This window comes from Petaurus breviceps, unplaced genomic scaffold, assembly GCF_028583685.1.
Source record: "Petaurus breviceps papuanus isolate PSGF00001 unplaced genomic scaffold, PetGlider_PUasm1.0 138, whole genome shotgun sequence".
Classification (NCBI taxonomy): Eukaryota; Metazoa; Chordata; class Mammalia; order Diprotodontia; family Petauridae; genus Petaurus; species Petaurus breviceps.
Window position 1 is genome coordinate 11398309 of NW_027185694.1, and position 13656 is coordinate 11411964.

General features: G+C 38.2%; 1 protein-coding gene across 2 annotated transcripts in view; it reads left to right on the top strand.

Annotated features, from left to right (window-relative positions):
- Positions 1–13656, top strand: part of COL15A1 (collagen type XV alpha 1 chain) — a 197300-nt gene that overhangs the window by 83241 nt on the left and 100403 nt on the right. For both annotated transcript variants that reach the window (XM_069105698.1, XM_069105700.1), the window contains exon 8: positions 212–349. In XM_069105698.1, the coding sequence (XP_068961799.1) occupies positions 212–349 (138 nt within the window). The remainder of the gene's footprint in view (positions 1–211; positions 350–13656) is intronic.

A 13656-nucleotide genomic window follows, 5' to 3' on the forward strand; every position in this document is an offset into this window, starting at 1 on the left:
CTCTCTCTCTCTCTCTCTCTCTCTCTCTCTCTCTCTCTCTCTCTCTCCCCAAACCTTTCTGATGGCATACTTTATGTTACTTCTCCTTTGTAGTTCTTTGTTTGTAACCCCTAACTTGAATTCTTCACAGATTTTGGTATTCCATGACTTGCATCCATAGTGTGGCAGGACACTAAGGAGGATAAGTGATAGCAATTACTTTTTTTTTCAGGACACAACAGATGAAGAAGGTTTGATGGGAACACAAGCACCTACCAGATCTCCTGGAAAAGAAGATGAAAACAACCTTCCAACTTATGGTCCAAGTCAACCTGTGCCAACAGTACAACCTGAAAGTGGTGACATGTTGGTAAGGGACACTAAATACTTCCTTTGGCTAGAATAATGTTTACCAAAAAAAAGTGTGTGCTTCTTTTCTCTCTGTGTCTGTCTGTCTGTCTGTCTCTATATATATGTGTACATATATATATAATAGATATATAAAGATGTGTGTACATATATAGATATATGTGTGTATAGATACATATATGTGTTATATAGAGCAACACCATATAATATATATATATATATATACACACACACATAATACATATTTGTGGGGGGAGGGGAGAGAGAGTATTGTTCAGTTGTTTCAGTCATATCTCCATGTTTCAGTTTGGTCTCTTCATGACTATGGGATTTTCTTGGCAAAGATACTGGAGTGGTTAGCTATTTTCTTTTCCAGGTCATTTTACAGATAAGGAAACTGAGGTAAACAGGGTTAAGTGACTTACCCAGGGTTATGTAGCTAGTAAATGTCTGAGGTGAGATTTAAACTCAGGAAGACGAGTCTTCCTGAATCCAAGCCTGGTACTCTATCCACTGTGCCACTTAGCTGTGCTGCATGGGTGTCTATGTCTGTGTCTATCTGTGTGTGATAGACAAAGGTTATAGGAAGACTGTAAGAATTGCCCAGTCTTTTAAAGTTGATTATCTTCATCTTAGGAAAGAAAATGCAGTCAGCTATATTTTGAGACATATAACAATCAATCATTCAATCAAGAAATAAACATTTATTAAATGCCTACTACGTGCCAGTCACTGTGCTAAGTGCTGTGGATACAAGAAGAAGCAGAAGACAGTCCTTGCCTTCGAGGAGCCCACCGTTTAATAGGGAAGACAACAAGGAAACAAATATATACAAACAAGCTGTATCCGGGATAATTAGGAAATAATTAACAAAAGGGAAGCCCTGGAATTAAGACGGTTTGGGGAAGGCTTCCAGTAGGAGAATAGATTTTAGTCAGGACTTAACAGAAGCAGAAAAGCCAAGGGGCAGAAATGAGAAAGGGAGAGAACTCCAGTCATGGACCACAGCCAGAGAAAATGTCTCCAAGTGGAGAAATGGAGTGTCTTATTGGTGGAACAGCAGAGACCAATGTCACTGGATCAAAGAATATGTCATGGGGAGTAAAGTGTAAGAAGACTGAAAAGAGGGGGTCAGGTTATGAAGGACTTTGACCATCAAGCAGATTTTGTATTTGATTCTGAAGGCTTTAGGGAACCCCTGGAGTTTACTGAGTAGGGGGCTTCATGCTTTGACCTGAACTTTAAGGAAATTACATTAATGGCTAAATGGAGGATAGATTGGAGTGGGGAGAGACTTGAGGCAGGCAGATCCATCATCAGGCAATGGAAATAGTCCAGACATAAAGTTATGAGGGCCTACAACAGAATGGTGGTTTGTCTAAATAAATATGAATTCATAGACTCAAGAATCTTGAAGTTGGTGGATCCCTCAAGAATCATTTATTCAAAGGTCTACTGCCAGTATAAATTATGTCTATTTTGTTACTTAATACTATTTACTTTCATTATGTACTTTATAAATAGCAGGTTTGTGTAGTCCTCTTTGGGTCATGCTAGCTGAACATGCCCCAAGGGTAGGAGTCAGGGGACACTATTACACACATGAAAGGAATTCAGTAACTATTTTTCTAATGAACAGATTGAGGCAGTGAATGAGTGACATTACCATTCTATATTTGAGTATCTTTAGAGGAAAGAAAAAAGTCCTACCAGTAGTTAGCTTTGAAAATCTGAGTCCTTCATTAACAAGGGAACAGTAAACATTTTGGGAGCCCTTGCAATTGTAACAGTCAGAGAAAATGTCTTGGAGCGGAGAAATGGAGCGTCTTCTTGTAACTACAGAAATAAAAGGAAACTCAAATGCAAAGACCCAATAGACCAACCACATGGTTAATGACAATCCAATTGAAGAGGTACCAGTGGCTCCTTGATATGGCCATGTTCCTGTTTATTTGGGAATGATTTGTTGCAATCTTGTTCTCTTGTATCTTTCTACAGTATTGCCTTTGTGTCCTAAGTAGGGAGGTTTGGGAACCATGGTCCCACTAGGTAAGTGTGCTTTATTCATGGTGACAAAAACCAGAGAAAGGAAGAAATACAAGTGACAGACAGCCTCTGTTTCTATTCACAGCTTCCTGTTTGACTGCATTCTTCTCCCTGAGGTACATAGACAGAACTAAAATCTAGACACCTTTTAAATAGCTAGGTCACAGCTAGGAGAAAAAACTAGAGATTTTTTTCCTTTAAGTGTTATAATCTCTCTTCTACCTGACATTTCCTTTTAGGACATACCTGTTAAAACACACACACACACACACAGGTGTCCATTTATGCTTATTTAGGAGGATATTTTACTTAAATTTATGAATCAACTAATGGGATTCTATTTTTTAAAATTTACCAAAAGGAATCCTTAAAAAAAAAAAAAACCTAAACCATTTCCCTCTCAATATTCTGACACAGGAGATAGAAATGGCCTCTGAGTTAGGAAGATCTGAATTTGAGTCCTACCTCAGACACTTGCTGGCTCTGTGAACCTGGCAAGTCACTTCACTTTTCACTACTGTAGACAACTCTGTATGTAAGGTTATAATCACACAGAAGATACAGAGTTGCAGTTTTGTTTTTGCTTTTTGGAGGGCATTTGGTGTTAAGTGACTTGCCCAAAGTCACACAGCTAGTAAGTATGTCAAGTGTCTGAGGCTGGATTTGAACTCAGGTTCTCCTAACTCCAGGGCCGGTGCTCTATTCACTGCACCACCTAGCCGCCCCAAGAACAGCAGTTATAAAGAAGTTCCTCAACAGGAGGGAGCTCCCCATAATGACGAAATCAAAGATTTAGTCCTCCTAAACAAATTCTTCATAAAACACATTCTGTTCATGGACCCTGATGTTATACCACTCATTCATTCTATTTCCTAAGACAAATTTCAGATTTTTAAAAAGTGTATAAGAAAAAAAAGCTTCTTTTTAGTTTGAGCACTATTCTTTCTCAACCTGTGTTGCTGTGTCATTGACTAAAAGCAATGTGAAAGCTATAGCTTATGGGAACATTTCTTTGAAATACATTAAACTTTTATTTTTAAAATAATTGCATTTCAATTATGTAAAAGTAGTAAAGGAAGCATGTATAGCTATTTAATAATGCTTTTTATGTGTTAGATTACTTTCTTCCACTTTTTGACGTACCCAAGGTTATATTTTTGCCAAGCAATTTTGTTGTAATATTAGGTTCTCAACCCTCTTGTGTGTCAAGCACCATAAAAGGATTTTATAGTAACCAAAATCTAATCCTGTTAGCAGGCAAATTACCTCCAGCAGTAATGAAAAACTTTAATTTGCAAGGACATATTGTCTGTTGGGTTGCTGAAGTGCTTTGAATGGGCTAATGAAAAGGCTGATAGATAGCTTTTAAGGTCAAGGTATCAGTGAGAATGAATGTATGGAGAAACTTCAATTGCTTAAGAATGCATACAAATTCAAACGTTGCTCTTTCTGTAACTCAATTTCTATTCAAAACCTTTCTTATCCAACTGATTCTTTCCCTTTGGTGTATGTAAAATGACCGAACGCTGCCTCAAACATAGAAGATTTATATCTTGAATGTAAGATACAGGAATCAGTAAAAAATGACATAGGGTGGGGAGGACAGAAATTCAGGCCCAACATGTATTGATCTGTGTTGCTCAACTATGCTTCTTTGTTACAAGCCAGGGAAAAGGGTGGGGGAGGAGGTAAGGGTGGGCTATTTGGGAAGTGAGAATGTAAGGCCCAAGAGGGTCTTACTTTGATTAATGGAAACAAAAAACAGTTTTAATGGGAAAAAACAATTTGAAGAACATGGAATCTTGAACTGGATGTCTTTTAGATTCAACATGTTTAAAAGAGAACTTATCTTTTCCCCCAAATCTTCCCCTTTTCCTAACTTCCCTGTTATTGTCAAGGGTACCACCAGCCTCCCAGGTACCCAGGCTCAAAACCTGGTTGCCATCCTCAGCTCCTCACTCCTTCTCATTCCCTGTGTCCTGTCTGTTGCTAAGGCCTCTCAATTTTACCTTCATAACATCTTTCTGGTAATTCTCCTGTCTCCTCTGATACTGCTATCATTCTGGTGCAAGCCCTCATTATCTCTTGCCTATTGCAATAACCTTCAGGTCACTGCCACAAGTTTCTCTCCACTCCAGTCATTCTCCACTAACCTGCCAAAATTTTAAAGATGATTTTAAAAAGCAGGTCTGACTATGTACCCAATCCCCCTACTCAATAAACTCCAATGGCTCCCTATCACCTGCAGGATTAAATATAAAATCCTCTCTTTGTCACTCGAAGACTTTCATAAGCCCCTAATTTTTCCAGTGTTCTTACACTGTAATTCCACCCCCCCCCAAAAAAAAATTCTCTACAATCAAGGGACCCTGCCCCCTTTCTGTTCTTTTCCCCAAGACATTCCATCTCCTCCTCTGGCATTTTTAATTGCTGTCTTCCATGCCTGGAATTTTCTCTGTATCTCTGTCTCCTGCTTCCCTGACTTTCTTCCAGACCAAGGAAGGGAAAGAAGAGGATTCAGGGAAGATAGTAGAGTAGGTCAAAAAATTCCCAGCTCTCTAGATTTTCTCCACAAATAAGACAAAATAGTGCCTCAGGACAAATGTAGAATAGTAAAAATAGACAAGAGTTGGGGCAGAACAGTGGTGCTCCTGGGAGGATAACAACATCTGGTCCCCATGAAGTGTAATGCCTGCAGGCTAGTTCCACGGAAACAGCAAGCAGCAAGCCATGGGGCTAGCAGGGTTGGGAGGTATCCTGGCCCTAGCTACAGGTATTTTCACCTCCCAGACAGTGAGGAGAGTAGAGTGTCTGAGCAGTGGAAGATTGAGGGAACCTCTGCTGATAAAAGACACCAGACCCAACTGTGCTGCTGAGAAGAGGTTACCTGGTGAATGCAGAAGTAGTGGGGTGGGGATGCAGCTGGCTATGGGTACTTACATGAGGGCAGGGTTCTTGGTTTTAGTTCCAGGCCAGAGGGGAGAACTGAAGGAAGATCTGAGGCCAGAGACACCAGCCCCAATACCCCAGAATTAGAGGTAATCACAATAAATAAGCTACTATTAAAAAATGAGAAAGAACCCAAGCATAAAAAGTTGCTATGGGAATAGAAAAGACTAGAGTTCATCTTCAGAGGAGTAAATTGAAGCCAAAAAAAATCTCTCCTACCCCAGAGGGTAGCATATAATGGTCACCAGTGCAAAAACAATCCATAGAAGAACTTTTAAAAGACTTTACAAATCAAATGAGGGATATTGAGGGAAGACTTTTTTTTTTAAAAAGAACAATTCAAGAAAACCAAGATTATAAAAAGAAAGTCAACCAACTAAAAAAGGAGATACAGAATCTTAAGGAAATAAACAGCTCCTTGAAAATTAGAATTGGGGTAGAAGCACAAACTTGGAGAGAGCTCCTGCTCCAATCACTTCAAATACATGTAAAAAAATGACTCTAAACAAACTTTAGAGCTACAGAACCCACAAAGAGACAGAGAAACAAATCTCCTGCTAAAGGCAGCCTGACAGGCTGACAGGAAGGGTCTATCCCACTGAGCTGGGAGCCAAGCACAATCTCATGTGAGCCATGTGGTTCCAGCCCCAGGATGGCCCCCACTAGCAATGGCCAGAGCAGACTTCAGGAGTATGAATCACCAGCAGCTGTGGTGGTTTCCAGACTTCTCAACCCATAAACACCAAAGACAAAGTAAAAGGTCAGTGTGGAACTCTGCTGGAAGAAGGGGGAAGGGGACAAAAAAGTGTGGTCTGGCCCCTGCCCCTGGGGACAGAAGTGGTGGAGGCACAGCAGCTTTGCCACATGGCTGCTTTAGGAGTTTCTGGCCTCCAGATTTTAGGAGAACCAAGTGATGATTCAGAGGGTAAACTCTCTTGCTTTAACCTGCTTGGATCAGGATTGTGGTCTTGGGTGGTGGTCCTGGGGTATGTGACCAGTGAGTCAGAGCATGTGGGGGCTGAAGAGAGGGCACCCATCTAATAGCTCTGGCAGCTGCGAAAACCCCAGCAATTTGGGACAAAGCTCTCTCCATTCTGGAAGCAGAGTTCTACCGGGCAAAGAGCACAAAAGTCAAGTAATTGGCTGACAATATGAGCAAGCAGACGAAGCACAAACAGATCATAGAATCCTTTTTTGAGGACAAAAGGGATCAAGGCATGGAGCAGGAGGAAGACAGTGAAGTCAGAACTCCTGTATCAAAAGTCTCCAAGAAAAATATGAACTGTTATAGGCCATGGAAGAGCACAAGAAGGATTTTGAAAATCAAGTAAGAGAAGTAGAGGAAAAATTGTGAAGAGAAATGAGAATGATGCAAGAAAATCATGAAAAGCAAGTCAACAACTTGCTAAAAAGAGACCCAAAAATACACTGAAGAAAATAACATCTTAAAAATAGACTAACTCAAATGGCAAAAGAGGCCCAAAAAGCTGGTGAGGAGAAGAATGCCTTAAAAGGCTGAATTTTCCAGATGGAAAAGGAGTCAAAAACTCACTGAAGAGAATAATTCCTTCAAAATTAGATTGGAGCAATTGAAAGCTAATGACTTTATGGGAAATCAAGATACTATAAAACAGATCCAAACAAATGAAAAAATAGAAGGCAATGTGAAATATATCATTGGAAAAACCACTGACCTGGAAAATAGATCCAGGAGAGATAATTTAAAAATTATTGGACTACCTGAAAGCCATGATCAAGAAAAGAGCCTAGACACCATCGTTCAAGAAATTATCAAGTAAAATTGCCCTGATATTCTAGAACCAGATGGAAAAATAGACATTGAAAGAATTTACCAATCACCTCTTGAAAAATATCCCAAAAAAGAAAACTCCTAGGAATATTATAGCCAAATTCCAGAGTTCCCAGGTCAAGGAGAAAATACTACAAGCAGTCAGAAAGAAACAATTTGAGTATTGTGGAAACACAATCAAGATAACACAAGACCTAGCAGCTTCTGCAATAAGGGATTGAAGGGCTTGGAATATGATATTCCAGAGGTCAAAGGAGCTAGGATTAAAACCAAGAATTACATACCCACAAAACTTAGTATAATGCTTCAGGGGAAAATATGGAAATTCAATGAAATAGAGAACTTTCAAGCATTCTTGATGAAAAAACCAGAGCTGAACAGAAAATTTAACTTTCAAATACAAGAAGTAATAGAAGCATGAGAAGGTAAACAGGAAAAAGAAATCATTATCATAATTCAACTTAGTAAATTTGAACTATTTACATTCCTACATGGAAAAATGATAATTGTAACTCATAAGACTTTTCTCAGTATGAGGATAGTTGAAGGGAATATATATGTGTGTATATATACATATGTGTGTGTATGTATGTATGTATACATTCATATATGCATATATAGGAAGGTATATGTGCATAAAAATATATGTGTGTGTGAGTGTGGGCATATGTATGCCCATGTATACATAGACAGAGGGCACAGGATGAGTTGAATATGAAGGGATGATACCTAAAAAATAAAATTAAGAGATGAGAGAGAGGAATTTATTGGGAGAAGGAGAAAGGGAGAGATAGATTAGGGTGAATTATCTCATATAAAAGAGGCAAGAAAAAAACAATGGAGGGGAAGAGCAGGAAGGTGAAAGGGAATGAGTCAACCTCACTCTCTTTGAATTTGGCTTAAGGAGGGAATAACATTCACAATCAATTGGGTATCTTACCCTACAAGAAAATAGTGGGGTAGCAGATAAGGGGGGGATGATACAGGGGAGGGCAAATTGGGGGAGAGTGTAGTTAGAAGCAAACATTTTTGAAAAGGGATAGGGTCAAAGGAGAAAATAGAATAAGTGGGGGGGGCAGGATAGGATGGAGGGAAATATAGTTAGTCTTTCACATTATAACTACTATGGAAATAATTTGGGTAACTACACATGTACAACCTATATTGAATTGTCTATCTTCCCAATGGGGGTGGGTGAGGAGGGAAAAAATCTGGAACTTAGAGTTTTAAAAACAAATGTTTAAAAAAATTGTTTTTTACATGCAACTGGGAAGTAAGATATACAGGCACTGGGGTATAGAAATCCATCTTGCCCTACTAGAAAGTTAGGGGGATGATATAAGAGAGAACAGAATGGGGGAGGGTAATCAATAGGCTTGCTCTTTTGGGGCAGGGGGTAGGGGAAAGACAGGGAGAAAAAATTGTGACTCAAAATCTTATGGAAATGAATGTTGAAAACTAAAGCTAAAAATTAATTAATTAAAACTAAAAATAAATAATTAAAGAAAATAAAATTAAATTTGGGCAAGGGGAAGCCAATGAAGTTATAAGAGACAAAGAAATAACAAAACAAAATATTAAGAATGAAAAAATAGAAGAGAAGTAGAACATCTCATAAGAAAAATGACTGATATGGAGAACAGATCAAGAAGAGAAAATATAAGAATGATCAGAATACTGAAATCTATGATTAAAAAAAGAGTCTTGCTACAACAATAGAAGAAATAATTACAGAAAATTGTCCTGAAGTGTTAGAACAAGGGGGAAAAGTAAAAATAGAAAAAAAATCCACTAATCACCACCTGAAAGAGATCCTTTGAGGAAAACCTACAGGAATATCATCTAGATTCTGAAAACCCCAGCTCAAGGAGAATTTATTATGAGCAACAAGGAAAAAACCAATTCCAATATGGCAGTAACAATTAGGAACACAAAAGACCTGGCAGCAGCTACACTAAAGGACTGCAGGTCTTAGAATATTATATATTGAAGAGGAAAAGAACTAGGGTTGAGGCCAAAAATATCATACCCAGCAAAGTTAAGCATAATCCCGAATTGAAAAAAAAATGGACATCCAATGACTTGTCCAAATTTCAGGATTTTGTTGCAAAAAACCCTGAAATCAATAGAAAATTTAACATACAAGATCCCAGAGAAATATAAGGTAAACATCAAAGACAAGAGACTACACGGGACTCAATAAAGATAGACTGTTTACTTTTTATATGAGGAAATGCCAATTGTATGTCTAAGATTGTTATTAGTAATTGGGTAGTTTGAAAGAAAGATTGGGGTAGAGCTGAGTATGATATTATACTAAAAAATAAACCCTTTAGGAAAAGGTAAAAAGAGTAATTGTCCTATACAAATGATGTGCAAAAGGAAGAACTGATACAGAGGAATTAGATGGGTGAGGAGCGCTGGTAGTTCAGGAACTCTACTCTCATCAGGCATGGGTTAAAAAGGGAACAATATGTATATATAGAAAGACATAAAAATCTTCTAAATTCAAAAAGAAATAAAAGGTGAAGGGGATGGAGAGAGAAGAAGATAAGGGAGGGATTTTAGGGTGGGAGAGAGGATGATGGAGGAATATTTGGTGGGGAGCTAGGTTAAGTAGTAGGAGGGAAAAGTAGGAGGTTAAAATAGAGGAGTTAGGGGGTGACTAGGTGGTGCAGTGAACAGAACACTGACTCTTGAGTCAGCAGGACCTGAGTTCAAAGATCTAGCCTCAGACATGTAATGCTAGCCATGTGTAGCAGCAAGCACCCCAAAGCGTCCTCAGGGTTTGCTTCCAATACAGGTTCTTGAATCTGCTTTGATAAAGGGAAGCAACTCAAAATGGGTTAACAAGCTTACTTTAATCAGTCAGACATATATCGTTTACCTTGTTCAGGGGAAAAGGTCAGCACCCCGAACTTCAAAGTACACAGACAGAATTATCTAGTAGATCTAGTAGACAGATTTCAAACTGTCCAACCATTACATCCATACCCAGTCAACATCTGGGTTTCAACATCTGGGTTTTTTCAAAGCCGGGGGGCTCAGGACAACGGCTTCCCAGAATCCATATCAAATCACAGAACACTTCTCAAAGTGAGCCCCAAAACAAAGCTACACACCAGGGCTTATATAGCCTTCTCCTGGCTCAGAGAATGTAACAACCTTTTGGACCCACTGGCCAATCAAAAAGTATCTACTGAAAAACAAGCCTCCCACCCCAATTGTATGTCTAAGATTGTTAGTAATTAGTAATTGGGTAGGTGCACTTTAGCCTAGGGGCAGGGAAGATCTTTAAAATTTACATTCCCATTACACCGTGTGACCTTGGGCAAGTCACTTAACCCCAATTGCCCTGCCTTCCCCCTCCAAAAAGCAAAAAAAAAAAAAAGGACTTAGAAGGGATAGGAAGTAAGAGCTATACACAAACAACATAAAGATCAGGAGCAGAATTTATTAAGGGGAGAAAGTTGGGGTAGTAATCATGCTCTCAGACAAAGTTAAAGCTAAAATAGTTTTAATCAAAAGAGAAAAATTGGGAAACTATATTATATGTCAGCCATATTAATCAATATTGTTTTAGACTGCTTAAAATAACTAGACAGCATAAAGCTGGGATATTGCTGTGGTATAGGAAACTATGATTTGGTAGATTTAGAAAAATATGGAAAGACTTGGACCAATGAAGAAAGATGTTATCCACCTTAAGAGAAACAGAAGACAAACAAGCATAGTATAGTCTTACATAGATGCATATGAACACATATGTGTATGATTATAGATATCCATGTATATGTATGTAAGTGTGTATACATATGTGCATATGTTTCTGTGTATATATGCATATGCATGTATACAGACATATATATGTATATGTATAGCTGTGCTTAATTGTAGCCTTCTTAGGGGAGGAAGGAGGGGGGAGAAAGAACAAAGTAAAAAGTGTACAGCAGAAAACAAAAGAAAACCTACAAGAAAGTAAAGAAAAGATGGTCATCTCCAAATACAGTGTGTAATATTTATTATATAGGCTTTCTTGAAATGGAAATGTATTGCTTTGTATTTTGAATCCTCTCATGATCTACTGTGCACATGGCAATCCTTTTTTTTCTTTTCTTATTTTGTATTTAAATTTTAGTATTTAAGTTTAAAATTTCTTAAATCTAAAACCAAAGACCCAGGGAAAATGCCCTTCTATAAGAAGCCTTTTCCCTATCCCCCTTAATGTCAGTGCCCTCTGTTGATTATCTCCCATTTGTCCTGTTTATATCTCAGTTGTACATATTTGTTTGCCTTTTGTCTCCCCAATTAGACTGTGAGCACCTTGAGATCAGGGATTATCTTTTACCTTTCTTTGTTTCCCCAGTACTTGGCAGAGGGCCCAGCACATTGTAGGTACTTAATAAATGTTTATTGGCTAAGTGACTGGTTAGAGATCAATCTAAGCTACAAGGGCCAGACTTCCTCATGATCAGGAGAATGCTATAAGGCAAATGCCAGGCTGCTGGAGTCCACATCACATCATATCATGCTTACAAACACTCAGAAAGAATAGTGTACTTTCTGTGGTTGAGAAGTAAAGGTCTAATTCAAAGACACTTTTTGTTGCTGTTTTTTGAGAGTAAGGAATATAATCTCTAAACATGGCAAAACAAGTAACCCCCTTCCATTGGTGACTGTGGACAAGTCAACTACCCTCTCTAATCCTGGGTTTCTTCCTTTGAAAAATGAGCTTCATAATAACCATAGTACCTATTTTACAGGATTGTGGTGACACTCAAATGAGAGCATGTATGTATGTGTATATATATATACATATCTAAGTCAGTTATATTTATTATTAACATTTCCAGTAATGGAAGCACAAAGACAGTTTTTAGAACCAAATCCTTTAAATTACAAAAGAAGAAAACCAAGGTATGGTCTTCCAGAATCATGAGGTATGGTCTGTGACAATTGAAAAGTCCAAGAGACGTAATTTCTGGGTAATTGATAATCTGTTTATTAATTATGGCTAGCAAATAATGAGGGAGTTTTCTCTCATAAACCAAAGACAAACTTGGGGAACATTGAATACTTAAAAAGTCTTTGGAAAAAGGGATGTATCTGAAGGTGGAAATCAACTTTCATTGGTTGAAGTGCATGGACAAGGAGCTGGACTGAAAGCCTTCAGCTCCTCCGGCTAAGGACATGATGAGGCTTAGCTACCTTCTATCTGAACAAAGGCATCTATCTATTTCTACTCGGTCTATGAACAATGAACAATGGTGGGGTAAGAACAAAATTCTCTTTGTAAACTCTTCTAGTTGGATGAGGCCCCACCCAAGATCAAAAAGCATGCAATCCAAGGATTTGGGCACTCTCATCCATCAGCAATGTCCTTCAGAGATTGACTGAATAACCTACACGTGTTGGTTTCTGAATGAGGAAAAAGGAAGGGAAAAACTTAATTTAACAACTGGTTATTAATATGAGAAAAAATAATCATTTATCTCAGGTCCTAGCCTTTACCTTGATTATCCCGCAAAAAAAAAATAATTAATTAATGAAGGGATGAATGAATAAAATAGAGTTGTTAAAATGTTTGGATTTACTAATATATGAAATTCAGGCAATTCAGGGGGGCATAATCATTTTGAGAGGAAGGCACAAAGTCTACAATCAGGAGACCTGGCATCTAGTCTCGTCTTTGCCACAGATCTAGCTGCTTGACCTTGGGAAAGTTGATTTACCTCAAGTTTTTTCATCTGTAAAATCAGATGGTCTCTGAGATAACAAACTCCAATATTCTATGATTCTACAAGCTGAATAAATATCAGTGTAAAGCAAGGACCTAAAAATATTGCTTTATTCTGTGTTGTGTTCCAGTTTTATTGACACCCAAATTTTCATTTAATTCCTAGCAGAATAGGATTGTCTGGGACTTTTCTGATATTCTCTCCAACTTGAAGGATTTAGCTTAGTCAACAGGAAGCTTTAAATAACTTAGGGTGTGGATATAAAAATGGAATTGGTGAAGATAAAAGAATATTTGTACAGCCCTCACCTAGCCCAGTGGCTGGCATATCATAGGTGCTAAATAAAGGCTTTTTGATAGATTAACAGTATACCTATATAGATAACAAACTTACAAAACTAACAATGGTCAGTGCAATACTACCCATTGTAATATGCCCAGCTGTAATATTGCCCATTTGCAGAGGTTAAGGCTATAAATTTTCAGGTAAGAATTGTGTGGGAGATATGTCAAGGGCTGCTCAGGAATAGAAGGAATTGAAGAGTGGCGATCAGCACAGGGAAGTGGTCATTATTCTGCTCCAGACCCTCAAGTATTCCTGCCAGGTGTCAATGACATATCTGTGTGAGTAAAGGTGCTGGGCATCTGATTGTTCCACACGCCCTATTTGGATGACTAGCTAGGTCATCGGCTAATCCAGGATTCATCTTTCTCTAAGAGCCTTTTCTATGGATATATGGCAATGTTTTGATTCTGTTATATGGAT